This window comes from Oryza sativa, chromosome 9, assembly GCF_034140825.1.
Source record: "Oryza sativa Japonica Group chromosome 9, ASM3414082v1".
Lineage (NCBI taxonomy): Eukaryota > Viridiplantae > Streptophyta > Magnoliopsida > Poales > Poaceae > Oryza > Oryza sativa.
Genome location: NC_089043.1, coordinates 9270659 through 9292192, shown reverse-complemented (window position 1 = coordinate 9292192; position 21534 = coordinate 9270659). Strand labels below are relative to the sequence as shown.

Genomic DNA, 21534 nt, shown 5'->3' with positions numbered 1-21534 from the left:
CTTGGGATTCATTCCCATTAGTGTGAAACAAATATATTTACTTCATCTCTAGGTGATGATCATTGGCCAGTAAGGTTGAAGGCGTGGTGAGGTAGATCTGTGATGTGTACATGCAGTGCATGCAGTGTCTCTCTCAAGCTCCATTACATGTTGACAGTTATGTATAACTCATCCGGAAAAAATAATAATATACTCCCTCCGTATTTTAATGTATGACGCCATTGACTTTTTAACAAACATTTGACCTTTCGTCTTATTTAAAAAATTTATGTAATTATAATTTATTTTATTGTGACTTGATTTATCATCAAATATTCTTTAAGCATGACATAAGTATTTTTATATTTGCATAAAAATTTTGAATAAGACGAGTGGTCAAACGTTGGTTAAAAAGTCAACGGCGTCATACAATATTAAAATATGGAGGGAGTATATAGTAGTAGCTACGTTGTAACAATCGCGCAAGCTATTGTCTCATAAAACCAGGAATCTAGTGTTGATACTATAATTTAATGAAACGAGCAACACATGTCCATAAAAAAAGTGGTATAAATTGTGCAAATCATCTGAACAGGGGACGGACGGCCCCAGCTTAATGTTTCTCCCAATTTCTTTTTTTTTCTTAATTTCCTAGTACTAAGTTTTGTCTGTCTCTACTCATACACCATACAGCTATAAATGGATCATGTGCCACACACAAAAGCTTCACACAACAAGCCAGACAGATCAATAGTAGCATTCATAGTACCACAGCTATCTAGCTAGCTGATATCTTGAGTTATCCCAAGTGATGGCCAAGGCTGAAGTTGGCCATAGGGTTTGTGTTACAGGAGCAGGAGGATTTGTTGGTTCTTGGGTAGTGAAGGAGCTCCTTCACCGTGGCTATGTTGTGAGAGGAACTGCAAGAGACCCCTGTGAGACTCTTGTGTAGCTATATCATCACAAACTTTACATCTACGCTCTAAGTACAACCTGTGTTAAATATATATTGTTTGAAACTATTTTAATTTCAACAAGATCATTGCCAAGTTATGCTAGTTGATTATATATGGTTTGACAATTAATTAATTAATTGCTACCGTGTATCTATATATGCCTGATAATTTGCATTTTGTTGTTGTGAAGCTGCTCAGAAGTACCCCCATTTGCAAACACTTGAAGGAGCAGCAGAGAGGCTATCTCTGTGCTACGCTAATGTCATGGACTACAACAGTCTCCGAGTTGCATTTGATGGATGTGATGGGGTCTTTCATGTTGCATCACCAGTATCCAATGATCCAGTGAGTGGACAATATATAGGTGTCGTTTTTTAAAAAAACCGACACAAAATATAATAGGTGCCGGTTTTTATTTAGAACCAACACCTATAAATACTTAAAGGTGCCGGTTTTTTACGATTTTAACCCGCGGAGGTGAAAAAATGCCTATAGGAGGTGCCGATTTTAGCACTATCGGCACATATAGGGGCAACAACTATTTGATGTTTTGTAGTAGTAAATTTCCTTTTCAGCGTCATCTTTTATAATCACTCTATTCCAAAATATAAAAATTTTATGTGTTTTTCAAGATATATCTAATTAAGATAGAGGGATGTCTAGATATATTTTGAAAAACACGCAAAAAAAAAACCATATATTTTCAAATGGATGGAGTAATATTTATGAAATCATATGAAATATAAAAAATATGACTATATGACAGCATTTTTTCATGGCAAATATGCAAAAAATCATTCGCATATATTAAGCTGAAAATCAAACGGTGTATATTAAGCTTCAATTTCGCAATATATCGAAAACCAAATATCTTGAAACAAGCATTCATTCGCATAGAAAGCTTAAATTTCAAAGTATATATCACATGGAAAGCTTAAATTTCAAGATTTGATGAATGCTTGTTTCCTAGAATGGTAAATATATAAAGAGTGGAGTAGAACGTACATCTTTCATTAAAAAAAAAATCTAATGCTAACTATAAACCTGAAAAGGTGCTTGTATTGATTTAATTATGCTTATGATTGGGTTTCTTTATAATACATGCTTGGAGATAAGTTTTTATTTTATCTTCCCCTTTACCTCCTAAATGCATATAAACTGCTCAAATACAGATGACACACAATACATGGTACATATACATATTTTTCTGTTGAAGCACCGGTTAAATAAATTTTGTTAGCATGGAAATTAGTCAACCAACTAATTAATAATATGAATCGACAACTAAAATGCAGCAATTTGTACCTGTTGCCGTTGAGGGAACCAAGAATGTGATCAACGCTGCAGCAGACGTGGGTGCAGGTCGTGTGGTCTTCACGTCTTCCTACGGTGCTGTACACATGGACCCAAATAGAAGCCTCGACACAGTTATGGACGAGAGCTGTTGGAGCAACCTTGACTTCTGCAAACGAAAAGGGGTAATAAATTTCGAAAACGCAAAATGCCATACATATGTTTATTCTACAACTAATTGTTATAAATGAATGCCCTATTCCTAGAAGTGTTATAGTTTTGTTCCACCAAATAATTCTTTCTTCATTACAATTTCATACCACCGAGAAACCTCCTCCATTTTTTTTACTGAACACTAATTTTGTGACGCCATCATATCCTCCTCGTCCATGTCCCGGCAAATCTTTGTCCATGGCTCACCGTACTTGTCTAACAGGAACAGTGGACAGCTTAGCTGGTAAGGAGCAACCAAGAGGCAAGAGCAAGCCATCTGCCTATTCTAAGGGTATGTTTAGTTCATACCAAAATTAGAAGTTTGATTGAAATTAGAACGATGTGATGGAAAAGTTGAAAGTTTGTGTGCGTATAAAAGTTTTGATGTGATGGAAAATTTAGAAGTTTGAAGAAAAAGTTGAGAGCTAAACCAGGCCTAAGTCGGTCTCATCACAAGTTATGTCAGCATTTTCTCAATATCAATAATTGATACTCCTTTCATATTTTAATGTATGACGCCGTTGATTTTTTGATAAACGTTTGACCTTTCGCCTTATTCAAAAAATTTATATAATTATCATTTATTTTATTGTTACTTGATTTATCATCAAATGTTCTTTAAGCATGATATAAGTATTTTTATATTCGCATAAAAAATTTGAATAAGACGAATGGTCAAACATTGGTTAAAAAGTCAACGACATCATACATTAAAATACGGAGGGAGTACTAAAAATCTTATTAATTAGTGTCACATTTTTCGTTTCAAAAAAAAATATACATGTCTAACGAGAACGTTGGATAGCTCATTTGGTAGGGAGCTACTAAGAGCAAGCCATTGGTCTAGCCTCAAGTGCTTCTCACCACAAGTTATCTCAGTAATTTCTTCTATATCAATAATTGATGGTGAAGCTCTTGTTAGTATCACACATATTTTTCGTGAGTAAATTCCCTGGGTACCCTTTGAAAACTCACTCAATCCCTTTTATACCTTTGAAATTTACCGGTTCCCTTCTATACCCCTGAAATTTCAACTTCATCCCTTCCATGCCCCTGTCGTTACATTTTCCTTCATTTCACCGTTAAGTTTGGTGGCAAATGTCTTTAATGCCCTTGATGATTTAGCTTTGAATATAAACTTGAAAAACAATTGAAAATTTTGTTTGAGTACTATGTGCATTTCATGTGACTAATGAGACTAAATAATTAGTTCAGAAAATTTTGTCATAAATTTTGAAAATAAAAAATGTAATAATTTTTTTTTGAAATCTAATAGGATAATAGATTTTTTTATCGGGAGCATTATTAAAAAAAACCATGAGCATTGGTAGTCCTATCTTTCTATGAATGCTCCTCATTTTTATGACTTTCAAAAAATAAAAAAAATATAATTTTTTATTTCATTATCTTAATTTTTTTCATAAATAATGTACCGTAGCAATCATAACTATTAATAATTTCATTTCATGTGACAAGCTTTTATATTTTCTATAATGTAATTCATAAATTTATATGCTCATTCAATGGGTAAAATGGTCATTTCTATAAAAATTAGACGGTCAACTGACGGGAGGGGTGTGAGACGGAACAAAATCAAATTTTAGGGGTATACAAGGAAGTAAACAAGATTTAGAGGAATAAAAAGGATTAGTTAAATTTTCAGGGGTATACAATAGATTCTCTCATTTATCATTTCAAAAAAGTACGTGTCTAGCTAACATCCTCCACAGGGCTCAGTGCACCAATTTTCCACGCACATCTCGAGGTTGTTCAGATTGTAGCTAAAACAAACCTTACCAAATTTTGACATTGCCAAAATTTTAACAAGTCGGCAATATTACCAAAATTTTAGCCTAATTTCTTATGTATTTACCAAAGTTTGACTTTTTTTTGACAACTTTATGAAAAAATAGTATGGTTGAAAATGCATATCCGAACAGCCCCCTCGTCTTTGTCCTCCGCGTCGTTGTTCCTCCTGCGTGTGCAGCTCATCCATTGTGGCTTGCAGCTGGGCTTCAATGCCAGCAACCCCACTAGCGGCTGATTGTTTTTTTGTTTTTGTTTTTCTTCTTTAAGAAAGGGAGGACACAATGTCACAACCTCCCCCATTTCCAGTAGAGAAATGGAAGCATTACAGAGTTTAACTTCCTCTAGCTCTGTCTCGGTTATCAGAATGGTGCCATATCCCTCCATTTTGACATCAGAGCAGCTAACTCAAACTAGAGAAACACAACATACATAAAGAAATTGGAAAAAAGAAGATAGCGCGCCATGGCTATTTGTTGGGCATCAACATCATCCCGTCACATCAAAGTGTCGAAACTAGATTTCGGCAATAATAAAAGGGGGTGGCTATCAAGCTGGAGAAGTGAATGGGTTTGGAGACCAAGGATTTATACAGGTTCAGGCCTTCTTATTCAAGAAGTAATACCCTACTCCTGTCCGGGGATGAATCCGCCGAGTATCTTATTGATTGTATGATTTGGAGAAAATCAACAACGCATATATGCCCCTAGAGGCACCCGGACCCCCTTATATATGGGAAGGAGTCCGTGTTACAAAAGATAATCTATATCCCTAACGGAATATGCAGATACAGATAAAATACAGTCGTAACCGACTAAGTCTCAAGGTATTTCCTTGATGTGCAAGTTGAGAAACAAACCCAAGATACAAATAAGATATTCTATCTATATTCGGTATCCTATATTCAGTCCAAATATCATCGCCGTGTAGATATAGGATATCCATAATCTCCACAGTAGCCCCCGAGACCTTTGCAGTCAACCATCATAGCCTTCTCAAGGATAATAATCCGAGTGCTTCAAACTTTTCATGCCAAGGCCTGCCGAGTAGCGAAGACGAAGACTGTAAAGGGCGAAAAGATAAAGAATATGGTGCATCGAATAGATGCACCTAATTAGGTGTAGCCCCCAACTATGTGATTAGTTAACAAACTAAACATATAGTTAAGAATAAAATAATAGCACAATCGTGCATCATACGACAAAAGCATACACGGCGCCTAAAGAGGCATTCTCAGCCGACTGCTTTTTAGCCATAATTAAAAGGAATCCGAGTGGTTAACACTCTAAAAGGTTCACGAATGAACACACTTGACAGGCATCCGAATAAAAAGCTCTAAAGATTACCCACCAAATATTATAAAAAATTATGGTAATGAATAAGTCTAATAGCCTAGGCTATGACTATTTACCATAATGAAAACAGGCATATAACATACCAAGGAAATGACTATGGTAAAAACAAGTCATTCCAAGTTAACCCAGACAGCTTTCGTAGCCTAAAAAAGCTTACAAAAACAGCATAACACCTTTCTGTCGGGCACCTTTTAATTTGCATTGCAATAATTCCAAAGAATTATATGACCGCGTAAAAAGGATTTTATCAGCATTGGGCAACACTATTGTGCGCATAAATTGCCAAAGCAAAAAATGCCTAAGTCCCTAAGGAGCACAATGGGCCACGCTGTTAAAAGTACTGGGCTGAAGTACTGTTCAGGCCTAAGCCCATTCGCACCTCCGACACCCTTAACAAGAAATCCCGAGATCCAAGCGACACTTCATCTTCCCCGCCGGAACTCTCGCCATTTTCCCCACTCCCTGCTACAGTACAGAGCTGCGCCGGCAAACTAGGGTTCACCATTCCACTCGAATCCACCTTCAAAAAGTTCATCAAAATCCTTCCCGTGATCCACCGCCTCAATCCTTCACCTCTCCCTAGCCATCCCTCGAATCAAATCAGCGCATTCGGAAAAAATCAATGGCGGAAGAGAAGGAAAGCTTTGAAGGCCAATGGGCGCCATCCGACGTGACGGAGGAGAACCTGAAGGAGATGGTGGCGCACGGCGTTCTCCCTGCCAAGGAAATCATCGGGTGGCGGCCAGCGTGCGGTGAGGCTTTTCCGACCCCCGATACACACGAGGCTGTGGTCTTCTCCCATTTCTTCTATGGCGGCTTCGCTCTTCCGACCTCAAAATTTTTCCGCGGGATATTAAGTTTCTATGGAATCAGCTTGCATCACCTAAACCCAAATTCCATAGTTCACATCGCCAATTTCATCCATGTTTGTGAAGCCTTCTTGGGAATTAAGCCCCACTTCGCTCTGTTTCGCCGAATCTTCTTTCTCAAGCCCCAACCAAACAAGAGTAAGCCATGTGTAGTCGGAGGGGCCGGATTTTAGCTGAGGGGGACTCTGAGCCAGAAGTACTTCTCTATGCCCTTCAAGACCTCAAACAAAGGGTGGCATGCAAACTGGTTTTATATTCAGAATCCTGAGCCTGCTCTTCTCGAGTACTCTTGTCTTCCTCCGGTGTACCAAGATACCTGGAACTCTCTTCCGATTGGGGATGAAGAAGCCCAAGCCTTGGAGCTGATGGATCGCATGCTAAAACTCAAAGAACAAGGCTTACAAGGAGAGCAGATTACTCGGCACTTCATCAAATGCCGATTGGCACCAATTAAAGAAAGATCCCGTACGGCATTCGAGTTTGACGGCAAGCATGATCCTAATCGTGAAGAACCAGATTCTCTGGATTTTAAAATCATGAAGGAGAGAATGTATAAAATCTTCTCAAATGCTATTGTCGTCAGCTACTCACATCAGCTGCCAGTTGTGCCATATAACGCATTCAATCCGCCTCCGCAGGTACGTATCCGAAATCTTCAACCCATGACCAAAACATAATCTTGTCTTCATGTTGAGTTAACTAACCGTGGAGGCATCTCATTCAGGAATATGTATTGATGAAGTCTGACCCCCCAATCACTCAGCGCCGGTCTCCTCGTCAGCACACCGTTCAGGGAGGTGGAGGGCCGACAATCAGATCAGATCCGCAACCTCAAACCTCCAATCCGACTGGGCAGACAGGTTCTCGCAAGAGAAAGCTGGTGCTTAATGACGACGAAGGCGACGACGGCAACAAATCTGGGGACAAAGGCTCGCCCAATAAACTCCCAAAGCATACCACTCCCAGGAAAAAACTGGCTAGTCGTCCAAGGCCAAAGATCAGAACATCTTCCAGGTATAAACCTCTCGGTACCATTTCACTTCGACATGCTTCTCTCATGGAAATAGTACTGAATATTGAAAGAACACTTTGCAGGAAACCATCCGACATAGATCCAACTGGAAAAGATCCTGATCCGACTGTGACAGAACCAAGTTCATCCAAGGATTCTGAGCCAACTGCCGAAAGCCAGCCGACTGGCGCCCATACTTCAGGTGATAAGGCCAATCCGAGTGACCAGCCTTCGACTGGAAACCAGTCGGCAGCAACTAAAACTACAACAACCCAAGAGCCCCCGACTAGAAACCATTCGGATGTAGGTCCAGATCAAGAAACTCCCGAAGTTGAAGCGCAGACGACAACTTCTCAAGGACCAGAGGCTGGTAACGACTCGATGATTGGGTCTCCAGATAAAGAACAAGGATCACCCCACGCTCAGCTAGGAACATCCTCAAGTAACTCATCTTCTCAAGTGATGCCGATTTAAATAACTTCAGCTTATTCGTCTAATATCTTGGAAATACATCAGGACCACCAGGCGATGACGAAGAAGAAATTCCTCGCATAAAGGCGGCTGATGACTCTCGTCCTCCTATCTTGCTCAAATGGTGGGACGAGAACTCACAAGCTGCCGGCATCGTCATAAATCGTCAAAAAGAAGATGAGGAAGTGTGCCAGCTGAAGAAGGCACTTGGAGAAGCCACTCGCATTGTGAATGTAAATCTTCCGGGTGACTGCCTTTGATGACTTTGTTTTCTCTTCAGCAAAACTAAACCATGAACCATCATGCAGAGAATCCATCTTCGCAATGAGGCCAAGACCGCAACTTTAGAAAAGCTGGTTCCTCATTTGGGAACTCTTGAAGCAGTTAGGGATCAGCTACACGAGGCCAAGGAGCTCGCCAAAAAGACAGAGAAGGAATTAAGGGACCGAATTGCTCAGCTCCAGGATTCAAACTTCGAGCTGAGTGGTTCATCAAAAGGTAATCTCTAGATCTGCCCCATTAATTTACGCTGTCGTAACTGTATCCTCAACCATTTGGATTTCAAACAGCGCAAGCCGCCAGGATGGCTCAAATGGAGAAACAAATTGAAGCCCTGGAAAGAGACAAGGTAGAACTGGCTGCGCAAAGGGACTCGGCCTTGAAGGAGGTTGAAGGTACTGCCAGCTGACAATCTGAACTTCTCTCTTTTTAATGCAGTAGATTTTTATCATAAATGTATTTTGTAGACCGCAAAATCAAATCTCAAGCTCAATTTGACGTCCTGGTTGGTAAAATCAAGAGGCTTGAAGGAGCAAGAGATGAAGTCGCTAATGTCGCTATACCACTCGTCCAAGCTATGTTCCTCAATAACAGTGGTCCGAGTGTACTCGGCGCAACCGAAATCTTCGACAAGCAGAGAGTTGCTCCGGATGTATATTTCAAGAATATCAAGAAAGCTGGAAGTATGAGAGCTAGCACGGCATTGGCGATGACCAAATCCTTGTACCCGAGGATTGAAATTGACGCCATTGATGGCTTTGCAGACGGGACAAGCGTAGAGGCTGCTCTTGATCTTATCAGCAATGCTCAAAATGCGGCTGACAAGATTGCAAGTGACGTCGTAGATCAATTCCGCAACACCGACCTTCAGCCGAGTAGTAATAACTCTGATGATGAAAGGACTGATTCTGACTGAGCATAAATGTAGCAAACGGAGGCATAACTTGTACAATACTGGTGTATTTATACTGTGCTTGATAATTCTAGCCAAGTCTTTGATTTCTTAAAAGCTTTTATCAAGCTTTGTTGAGCCTAAAACCCAAAGAAGCTATTAAAAACTTTCAGTCCTCGCAGACTAAGTAGAAAAATCAAACAAGGCAATGATAGACCAAGGAAGCAAATTGAATTGATAAAAAATCACACTCCGTTATTATGATGATAGCCCCCGACTGACAACTTCAAGAAGAAAACTTGATGTTGACAGTCAAGATAGGGAAGTACAGTGATAAGCTTAAAGACTCGAAGTCGGTCCTCCTCGTAGCGTTCTTCGCGGAAATTACGAAAGCGCAAAGACTCGAATTCGACTTCACTCGGCAACATTGCTTCTGCCCCATAGACAAGGAAAAAAGGTGACTGGCCTGTGGCCCGACTGGGTGTAGTACGCAAAGACCAAAGTACTGATGGTAGCTGTTCCACCCATTTGCCGGCATAGGGTTTTAGCCGGTCAAAAACTCGCGCTTTAATCCCTTGAAGTATCATGACATTGGCTCGCTCCACCTGTCCATTGCTCATGGGATGTGCCACTGAGGCATAGCAAATCTTAATTCCAAAGTCTTCACAAAAGTCTTTAAAAACTCCGCCAGTGAATTGTCTGCCATTATCAGTGATGATCCGATTGGGCACTCCAAATCTATGCACAATGTTGATGAAGAAGTCTCGAGCGTTATCTGCTGTGATTGTGACAACCGGTTTAGCTTCAATCCACTTGGAGAATTTGTCAATGGCCACAAAGAGGTGCGTGTAACCGCCGACTGCCTTTTTAAACGGGCCAACCATGTCGAGCCCCCAAACCGCAAACGGCCAAGACAGTGGGATGGTCTGCAACTCTTGAGCTGGTAGATGAATTTGTCTGGCAAAAAACTGGCAACCTTCGCACGTGCGCACAATTTTGTCGGCGTCGGACACTGCAGTAGGCCAAAAAAAACCCTGCCGGTAAGCTTTGCCGACAATGGTGCGTGCGGCAGCATGGTTTCCGCATATCCCAGAATATATGTCTTTCAGCAATTGTCTCCCTTCCTCTAAAGATACGCAGCGTTGCAGAATCCCTGAAGGGCTTTTCTTGTACAACTCAGCTTCATGCATAACATAAAGTTTGCTTCGTCTTGAAATCCGCTCGGCTTCATCTTTGTCTTGGGGGAGTTCTTGAGAAGTCAAGAATCGTATGAGGGGCTCTCGCCAGTCGGCTTCAACCATAGCTACGTCATGAGTGCCCGCAACTTGAGTAGTATCTTTGTGAGGTACTGTCGGCGTATAAAGGTGTTCGACGAAAACATCGGAGGGCGCCACCTCGCGCTTGGATCCAAAGTTGGCAAGTCTGTCGGCGGCTTCATTATTGTGTCGAAGAACGTGACTGAGCTCGAGTCCATCGAACTTGTCTTCCAATTTGCGTACCTCTTGTCGATATGCCATCATGTTGTCGTCAAGGCAGGACCACTCTTTCATAACTTGGTTGACGACCAGCTGTGAATCGCCTCGAACTATTAGACGCTTTATCCCTAGGGAGATCGCAATTCGCAGTCCATGAAGGAGCGCTTCATACTCGGCGACGTTGTGGGACGTCGAAAAATGTATCCAAAGCACATAGCTTAATCTTTCTCCAGTTGGGGAAATTAGAACCACTCCTGCTCCAGTGCCCGAAAGTCTTTTTGATCCGTCGAAATGCATGGTCCAGTGCTCCATCTTCTCCGCGGGGGTATCCTCCTGGCACTCGGTCCATTCGGCGACAAAATCAGCTAACGCTTGGGACTTGATTGAAATTCGGGGCTTGAATGATATGTCCAAAGACATCAACTCCAAAGCCCACTTAGCAATCCGTCCGTTTGCTTCACGGTTGTGCAGTATATCACCGAGTGGAAATGATGTGACCACCGTTACCGAGTGACCTTGAAAGTAGTGAGATAGCTTCCTGGTAGTAATTAGAATACCATATAATAGCTTCTGAACCTGAGGGTACCTCGTTTTGGAGTCGGCTAGGACCTCGCTGACAAAGTAAATCGGTCGCTGGACTTTCTGGACATGGCCTTCTTCCTCACGCTCAACGACCAAGACTGTGCTCACAACCTGGGAGGTGGCTGATACATACAGCAACAACGGCTCCTGCGGGTGTGGTGAGGCTAAGACCGGTGGCTCGGTGAGGAGTTTCTTAAAATCTTCGAAGGCCTTCTGTGCTTCGGGTCCCCATTGAAAATCATCTGTTTTCTTCAGTAGCTTAAAGAAGGGCATCCCCCGCTCGCCAAGTCTTGAAACAAATCGGCTGAGCGCCGCCATGCATCCAGTCAGCTTCTGAACATCTTTCTGGGTACTTGGCGGTTTCATGTTGAGGATAGCAGTAACTTTCTCCGGGTTGGCTTGGATACCCCTATGAGACACCATAAAACCAAGCAGCTTCCCTGACGGTACTCCGAAGGTGCACTTTTCAGGGTTTAATTTCATCCTGAAAGCGCGGATGCTCGCGAAGGTTTCTTCTAGATCCGAGATTAAATCATCATTTTGTTTGGTCTTGACGACTACATCATCCACATAGGCTTCAACGTTGCGGCCGATCTGCGTTGAGAAGCATCTCTGGATCATACGTTGATAAGTTACTCCTGCGTTTTTTAGTCCGAACGGCATGGTGACATAGCAGTATGCTCCAAAGGGCGTGATGAATGAGGTCTTCAAGCAGTCGGATTCCTTCAGTCGGATCTGATGATACCCCGAGTACCAATCCAAAAAACTGAGAAGCTCACAGCCGGCGGTCGAGTCGACTACCTGGTCAATGCGAGGCAATCCAAAAGGATCTTTAGGGCAAGACTTGTTGAGGTCAGTATAATCAACACACATGCGCCATTGCCCCGTTTTCTTCCGAACTAGAACCGGGTTTGCCAGCCAGTCGGGATGATGGACTTCTTTGATGAAGCCTGCCGCTAACAGCTTGGTTAATTCCTCCTTGATCGCGTCCTTCCTGTCTTGTGCGAATCGGCGGAGTCGTTGTTTGATAGGCTTGGCATCTTCTTTGACATGCAAGGAGTGCTCAATCACCTCTCTAGGAATACCGGGCATATCAGATGGTTTCCACGCAAAGATATCTTTATTGTTCTGAAGAAAGGTGATGAGCGCGCTTTCCTATTTACAATCTAACTCGGCGCCTATTACAGCAGTTTTAGTAGGATTAGAAGGATCTAGGGGAATCTTCTTAGTCTTGGCTTCGCTTTCTCCACTTTTTGAAGTCTTGGTAGCGGGCACTTCTCCTTCGCTTGCCGTGGCTGCAGCCAGTCGGATATCCTCTCGGGCAGACGCCATCTCGCGGGTTTGGGCCATGTCGCAACTCTCCTTGTCGCATGTGACGGCTTGCTTGATGTCGCTCCGTAGGGACAGGACTCCTCGGGGACCAGGCATCTTCATCATCATGTAAGTGTAGTGCGGGACGGCCATGAACTTGGCTAACGCCGGGCGTCCGAGTATGGCATGGTATGCTGTCTCGAAATCGGCGACTTCAAAGCTGATATTCTCTGTGCGGAAGTTTTCCCGAGTGCCAAAAGTGACCGGGAGGGTGATCTGGCCGAGTGGAGTTGCGGATAATCCTGGAATTACTCCGTGAAAAGGCGCATTGCTTGGTTTTAGCTCGGAGCGAGGAATCTGCATATCATCCAAGGTCTTGGCGAAGAGGATATTGAGTGCACTGCCACCGTCGATGAGGGTTCTGCGAAGCTTGACATTACGGACCACTGGGTCTAGTACCAGGGGGTACCGCCCCGGGTGGACCACTCGGTCAGGATGATCCGAGCGGTCAAACTTGATTGCAATCTCTGACCATCGAAGATATTGGGGCGTGTCGGGCTGAACAGCATTGATCTCCCGTTCGGTCAACTTTTGCTTCCTTTTAGACTCATAAGCCAGGGGGCCGCCGAAGATATGGTTGAGCTCCTTGCGGTGGTCTTGAAATCCTACCGGGGTGTCGCCGTCGTCCTTCTTCCTCGACGTGCTTTGTTCTTCGTCGGAGTTCTTCCGTGTAGTCTTGGTGTATTGCTCCGCGAATTGCTTGTAGACGAAACAATCTTTGGCCGCGTGGTTGGAGTTAGGATGGTGCGGGCATTGGGAGTTCATGATCTTGTCGAACGTGTTGACGCGCGAACGCTGTCGAGAAGAGTGAATGGCGTTTGCAACAAGTTCCTCAGGCTTACGCTTGCGGTCCTTATGATTGTTACTTCCACCTCCTCCCGTAGCCGGCGTATCCTTTTTTGGCTTCCAACTGGGACCCGACTGCTTTGATGCGGTGACGGCGTCTTCGGCTTTGGCGTACTCGTTGGCTTTTTCAAACATAAGTTTGACTGTCCTGGGAGGTTTACGCCCGAACTTGCCGACCAATTCTTCGTGGCGAATCCCTTTGGTGAATGCGGCGATGATAACGTCGTCGGTGATGTCGGAGATCTTGTTACGTTGTTCAGAAAATCGCCGGATGTAATCTCGAAGGGATTCTCCGGACTTCTGAACAACGTTGTAGAGGTCGAATTGTGTGCCGGGACGCTCGAAGGTGCCTTGGAAGTTGGCGATGAAGTGGTCGCGTAATTCGGCCCAAGATCCAATCGTACCACGGGGCAATCCATGGAGCCAAGATCGGGCGGAATCCGCTAAAGCCACTGGTAAATAATTCGCCATGGCCTTGCTATCTCCTCCTGCTGCGCGGATCGCGAGACCGTAGACGGTAAGCCACGATTCTGGGTTGGTGGTACCGTCGTACTTCTCTATTCCAGTCGGCATGAAGCCGGCTGGCCAATCCACTCGACGCAGGTCGTCGGTGAAGGCTGCTACTCCATCAAGGTCGTCGTCGCGGCGGTCCGGCGAATGATGATGGCCTCGAGCTGCTCGGCGCTGTATGATTGTGTCGCGAAGATCGACGGGGCGGCGACGAGGTGGTGAGCGAGGCCGTTCCACTCGGCGCTCCCTATGATGGTCGGGAGGCGAGTGAACGGACCGCTCGTCGTGACCCCTGCTCCTGCGATTGGATCCTGCGCCAGTGATGCTGAGGCTTGGATGACGGTAGTCATGAGATCGGAAGTGGGGGAGTCGGCTGCCAGTCGGCGTGCGGACGCTGTCGGAGTTAACTGGGACCGAAGCTGCAATCATGGTCTTTGTCTGGTTCAAGATGTTGACGACGTGATCAGATTGATTGAGCTCGTTTTCCTTGAGGAGGGTGTCGAGGAGGGTGATCGCGGCAACCGCATTCTGTTGAGGGGTGCGGAAAACCGGTGTCCCTTCAACATCTTGTTGGCCGATGAAATCACGCGCTCGGCGCCCTGCTTCCAAGGCTCGCTGCCGTCGGTCCTCAGCCTCCTTCGCGGTTCGCTCACGCTCCTGCTGCTCATGCCGTAGCCGTTCTTGTTCTTGTGCTTGACGCTCCTCCTCCAGTCGGCGACGCTCAGTCTCGCGACGTGCTTCGGTTTCCCGGGCTTGGCGTTGCTCCTCCGTCTCGTTATCGGCCATGAAGACGCCGAAGTAGAGAGGGGTGTAGTTGTCATCTAGGCTTCCGTCGAAGTCGTCGAGATCCGCGTCGTTGTAGCGAGAGCTAAACTCGTCGTACTCTACGATGTCGGTGGGACGCGAGTCGACGGTGGGAGAGCTGTAGTAGCCATCCAGCTGATCCGTCGAAACCGTGCCGAGTGGTTGGAGGATGACGCCGACTTCCCTGAAGCTAGGCGAAATCGGTGTTGAAGCCGACTTCCGCCTAGGCTTACGGGATGGAGACGCTGTCGTGATGGAGACGGCCGCCAAATCGTCGGGGAGCTTCATCAGGATCGGTGGGTAAGCCTCATCATCTTGATCTGGTGACATTGGAGAAGATGCGATCTCGCCCGAGTGGTTTGAAGCCAACTCGATTGAGATGGTTTTGAAGTATCTTTCAGCCGCGTTTGGGAGTCCAAACGGGACTGAAATCCGGTTCTCTCCCGACTGGTCTGACTCCGAGTCAAGGAGAGAGATCTTGCCGAAGTTGTTGGTGACGAAGTCGAGGCTGCCGAACCGAAACGTCTGCCCGGGTGGGAAGACAAGGTCGTCGATGCCGGAGACGGAACCCATTGCACTGATCGGCGAAAAGCTTGACGCACCCCTACCTGGCGCGCCAACTGTCGAAACTAGATTTCGGCAATAATAAAAGGGGGTGGCTATCAAGCTGGAGAAGTGAATGGGTTTGGAGACCAAGGATTTATACAGGTTCAGGCCTTCTTATTCAAGAAGTAATACCCTACTCCTGTCCGGGGATGAATCCGCCGAGTATCTTATTGATTGTATGATTTGGAGAAAATCAACAACGCATATATGCCCCTAGAGGCACCCGGACCCCCCTTATATATGGGAAGGAGTCCGTGTTACAAAAGATAATCTATATCCCTAACGGAATATGCAGATACAGATAAAATACAGTCGTAACCGACTAAGTCTCAAGGTATTTCCTTGATGTGCAAGTTGAGAAACAAACCCGAGATACAAATAAGATATTCTATCTATATTCGGTATCCTATATTCAGTCCAAATATCATCGCCGTGTAGATATAGGATATCCATAATCTCCACAAAAGAACAAAATTTTGCATCAGATTCCAGCTTCTCATCAGCAAGTTGGCCACCTCGTAGCTCATTGTGTCCGTGTGCAGATCATGATCATACCTCCAGTCTTCTTCTGCGCCCTCTCCACCCAAAGATTGACTTGAAGATTTCATTTGCCACCTTATTCAGGAGCTGAGCTCCCCAAATCATTCTTCCCTTGTTCTCTGTAGAATTGCCCCCCCCCACCCCCCCGAATCAAGTATAGAACAGAAGCCTATTGGATTTATCGGTAAATACATGTACTAAAAGTCCATTAAACTTCCTACAAACGCTCCTAAATTATCGCGTGGCGTTTTACAAACGCTCCTAATTAAACCGTCACATTATGGCACTCTAATATAGTAGAGAAAATCTTACAAATTGTAATAAAAAAGAAATACATCTAACCATTGATTTTTCTTTTAAATAGGTGGACCCATCAATTTTAACCATTAGATCTCTATTATTAAAAAAATTTGGTACAACACCCCGCACCGTATCTCTTTGGGTGGAGAGGACGCAGTATGTACTCGTACTCCGTATCTATACGCACGTACGAATGTGGGTATTGCTAAAAAGTCTTACATTATGAAACGGAGGGAGTAATATATAAAAAATATTTATTAGATATAGATCATAACTCTCAATTTATTAGAAAAGAAAAAAAAAAAGATCCGTCCGTCGATTTCAACTAAAGCTGATGGATCCGCTATGCATGCCAGACAGTTAGATTAGATATGTAAAATAACAGGCCTATGTTCGGCCTTGGAGCGATCTAGAAATAAGGAACCTTTTTTTTCTCTCTCTCTAAGTGTACGTACATAAGTTAGTAAAAAAAATAAAGTGTACGCTCGTAGTGCAAGAGTATACCGTGGTTACCTACATAAAAATAATATTCAAATAAATATAACTGCTTAACTGTGCATCTAATTTTCAACTGGTTTGAATATTTATATTATTTGTAATTAAATTAATAATTTAAGACCCATGTTAACTTATATTTTGATTATAGAAATGATATGCTATGCATCAAGACAGTGATGAATTTTTTTTAAATAAATACGATATCGAATGTGCTATTCTATATTAATCTAGAAACATATACGTAGCTAAATTAGATCCATGATAACAATGATGATGATGCTCTACGTATTTTCAATGTGTCTATTACGTGTTTTGAGTCTATTTTTTCAAGGGAAAATTGGAACCATGCATGCCATTATAATTTTTACAAAATTTAAGACATGCCATCCTGACCCACATGTCATTGACTCATGTGGGTCCTACATGTCATTGAGATACCGATGGCATATCTCAAATTTTGCAAAAATTATAATGGCATGGTTCCAAATTACCCTTTTTTCAAGGGAAAATTGGAACCATGTTTATGTGTCAATGTGTCAAATAACACTCATCAAATTTAAAAGATGAAAAATGTTTATGTGCTACTAAAATTTGAAAGTATAATTTAAGTGTACCAATTACTTAATAAAAATGTGTCTCCACTAAATAAAAAATAGACTCAAAACACGCAATGATACCCTCACGAATCCAATATATTCTTTTGTTGATCTTCCCTATCTTCTCTTTGTCTCCCTGACTCTTCTCATTGTTGTCCCTAATAATCCCCAATTCATCCCATAATAAACTATATAATATATATGCAATTAAAAAACACCTTACTTTTACTTCCGATGACATGTTTTCTAAAGAAAATGAGACTACCTTCTTTCAAATAATGAAGAAGATCATAAATAATTGCTTATAAACATTACTTAAATATGATACTCCCTCCATCCACAAAAGTTACACCTATTACTTTTGTCACCAAGACCAAAGAAAAACTAAATCATCTTGTATGTTACTAAATCAAGGAGTAAATGCAAGCATGCAACCAATGAGTATTTAGATGACTTCTTGGGTTCTAATCAAACATTTAATTTATCTCCTCATTTAAGTCTTGAATGCATAAAGACTACAAATAGGAATAACTTAATTGGAAAAAGTCAAATGTGAAATATATCTAACTTTTGTGGATGAAGGGAGTATAATATAAAGGTAATAGGTTAGAAAATTATAAAAATAATTAATGCCGATGAAAAAAGATCTATAGAGAAATCGTGGCAGATGTTCTCTCAAACTAATATTTCGCTTTTATAAGTCTCTCAAACTTAGTGTACGATGCATACCTATGTGAATGCGCGGGCTACCTTCCTAGTTTTTTTAAATGTTGTAGTTATTGAAAACAATATTCTCAAAATAAACATTCGAACATTTAGATTTGTTGAGACTATTTCTTTCTTTTATCTGCCATAGATAGCTTGTACCATGGCCGTATAGCTCTTAGGTTTATAACATGTAGTTGGTGGCACAAACATACATAGAGTCCTGATAATGAGTCTTGTGAATGTGCATTAATTGGGTCAAAGTTAATAAGCTTGGAAATCATGTACATGTTTACACTGGTGGAGAAAGGGGCTTTACTCCCGGTTCGTAACCCCCTATAGTCCCGGTTTTCAAACCGGGACTACCAATCCGGGACTAAAGATCAATATATCTTTAGTCCCGGGTGAAAAAACCGGGAGTAAAAACACATCTTTAGTCCCGGTTGATGTTACTAACCGGGACTAAAGATAGAGCCTTTTTAGCCCCGGTTGGTGTGGACTAAAGATAGAGAGATCCGGTTGTCTATTATTATTTTCTTTTCTTCATTGTGTTTTTAATATATTGATTTCACTGCATCCCCATCCCAAAATCCCAAATAAATTATCCCCGAATCCTCATATCCCCAAATCGGGATATTCAAATAGATCACAAAATCTTAAAACAAAATTACATCACAACTTCTACAAAATTCATCACAAATACATCACATATTCACGGACATCACACAAAAATCAAATACACAGATCCGAATCACAAATTCTTCAAAAAAAAAAAAGAAAAAAAAAATTGTCAGCCTCTGCCGCGCCAGCCGCCGGCGCGCCGCCCACCGCCGCCCGCGCCTCCGCCCCACCGCGCCGCCGCGAGGCCGCCGGCCGCCTAATGGGATGATGGGGAGGGAAGGAGAGGAGTTAGAGAAGTTAGAGAGGAGGAAGAGGAAGGGATGATGGGGGAGGGAAGGAGAGGAGCTAGAGGAGAGGAGGAGGAAGAGGAAGAGATGGGATGAAGAGATAAGGTCAGTGGAGGAAGAGGTGAAGAGATAAGGCTGCCCGTCTCGTCCTCCTCGATCTCGCATATGCCTCGTACTCTCCGCCACGATCTTTTATTCCGATTGGTATTACTAACCGGGACTAAAAATAGATCTTTAGTCCCGGTTGGTAACACCAACCGGAAAAAAAGATGTCTATTATCTTTAGTCCCGGTTGGTGTTACCAACCGGGACTAGAAATAGATCTTTAGTCCCGGTTGGTAACATCAACCGGGACTAAAGATTAAAAAGCAGCTCTAAACTTTTGAACCGGGACTAAAGATAATCTTTAATCCCGGTTTTTATTGTAACCGGGACTATTGTGGATTTTGGCCAACCGAGCAAAGATGGTTTCTCCACCAGTGTTAGGTTGTGAGTCGATGTCAATGTCATTTTCAGATAAACAAATTAGTAATCCCTGAAATGTTGGGTGACAGCACTGTCATTTTCACTAGCGTGGGATGGTGAAAGCGCGTGTGTAAGGCGAGGCACGAGTTCATCATTGTGATAGGGAAAGGACATCAGGAAACGGGTGAGAAAGGCGTAGCGAGGGTGGAGTGCGCTGGTGTGACAGGGAACTGCGGGGGATATTAATTAAGTTGCATTGCATCAATCGGCTCTACTCAAGAGTTTAAGGTGGTGTTTGGATCCAGAGACTTAACTTTAACTTTAACTTTAGTTCCTGTGTTTAGACACTAGTTTAAAAGTATTAAATATAGACTACTTACAAAAACTAATTCAATAAATGAAAGCTAATTCACGAGACAAACTTTTTAAGCCTAATTAATCTATAATTAGAGAATGTTTACTGTAGCATCACATAGGCTAATCATGGATTAATTAGGCTCAATAGATTCGTCTCGCGAATTAGTCCAAGATTATAGATGAGTTTTATTAATAGACTACGTTTAATATTTATAATTAGTGTCCAAACATCCGATGTAATAGGGACTTAAAAGCTTTAGGCCCATCTAAACAGGGCCTTAGAAATGGAGGGCATTTCATTTACTTTGTGTGTAAATTGTATGTAAATTCACTCAAAATGATAGCGAAAAGTACTACACTTTCTAGTGCACTTGTCAGTACTTCAGACACACGTAGATACCAAAATTTAAGCTACAAAATTTGACCATCTTGGTACCTCCGAAAGACTTTATTTATACCCCAACAAGGGTACTTTTGTACTAGATCTTGCTGGCTGATGCACAAATCTAGATTAAATAGGTTTTGGGCAAAAAAAAAATAATAATAAGTGCGCAGATCTAGATGAGACCCAACAACCAGCAAATTCAACAATATTTTAGAAAAAAAAATCAGTATCCAGATAAATCGAGAAATACTAAATGGAGTGCTTTTCATTACTAAAGTGAACACAAGTTTTTAGTGTATAAAACAAATTTGATGCCATAGAATCATATTTTTGTTTTTTTTCCTACATTGAAGTATTTTTTATGGAATTTTAGAAGTAAAACCACCCTCCTCTATGCATCATGGCCAGTAAAAAAAATGACGTCTTCAAAAGTCAAAACCAATTAATTAATAAGTAGACTTTTTTTTGTTATAGCGCGCTGTTACACCAAATTAAATCGATTAATATTTCCTTTAGCTTCATAACAAATTTTCATATAATTTTCACAGGACTGGTACTCTTATGGCAAAATGGTGGCAGAAATCACAGCAGTAGAGCAAGCCTCAAAGAGAGGGATACACCTGCTAGTCATTGTTCCTCCGGTGACAACAGGCCAGATGTTGCAACCAACAACAAACCTGAGCTCCCACCATTTCATCCATTACCTGAATGGAACCAAGAAAGATTACCCGAACGCTGTTGCAGCATACGTTGATGTGCGGGATGTAGCGCGTGCACATGCACTGGTGTATGAGAACCCAGAAGCGAATGGACGTTATCTTTGTGTTGGTGCCGTGCTTCACCGGTCAGAGCTTCTTCGGCTGCTGAGAGAGCTCTTCCCACACTATCCGATCCCCACCAAGTAATAAAACTTCAATATCTTCTCCCAAAGATTTTGAAATACTTCTTGAAGAAATCAATCACATTGCATAGCTATATAGCTCAGATTTTATTGAAGTTGATAGAAATTAATTTGCAATTTACTAATTGTATATCTTTTTTTGTTATTGCTAGGTGTGATAATAAGAGTAGACCGTTGATCAAACCTTACAAGTTCTCGAACAAAAGGCTGAGAGACCTTGGCCTCGAGTTCACTCCCATAAAAGAAAGCCTCTACAATATGATCTTAAGTTTACAGGAGAAGGGGGACCTACCTACTACTGTTGTACCTCGTGCTTCCCTTTAGAATATAAGAAATTCGATCGGTTTAATTGCAACCTTCTTGTACTTTTTAATTGGGTTGGTTGAATCTAAATGGAATACTATCAGTCCTATACATGTGGGACACAAATTTAATATATGTAATAATTCCAATAATAAATGGCACATATGCCCGCGGTTGATTTGTCACTAGCTGCTTCAACCTGCTTGGCTCATTTCAGGGTGTCGCACGAACATGATAGTTTCATGTTATAGTCGCTC

General features: G+C 42.4%; 1 protein-coding gene across 1 annotated transcript; it reads left to right on the top strand.

Moving 5' to 3' along the window:
* Positions 1-710: 710 nt before the first annotated feature.
* LOC107278880 (cinnamoyl-CoA reductase 1-like) lies at positions 711-21298 on the top strand. Its single transcript, XM_066304283.1, has 5 exons — positions 711-914; positions 1126-1253; positions 2231-2413; positions 20622-20974; positions 21127-21298. The coding sequence occupies exons 1-5, from the start codon at positions 791-793 to the stop codon at positions 21296-21298; spliced, it is 960 nt and encodes a 319-aa protein (XP_066160380.1). The 5' UTR covers positions 711-790.
* The last annotated feature ends 236 nt before the right edge of the window (positions 21299-21534 follow it).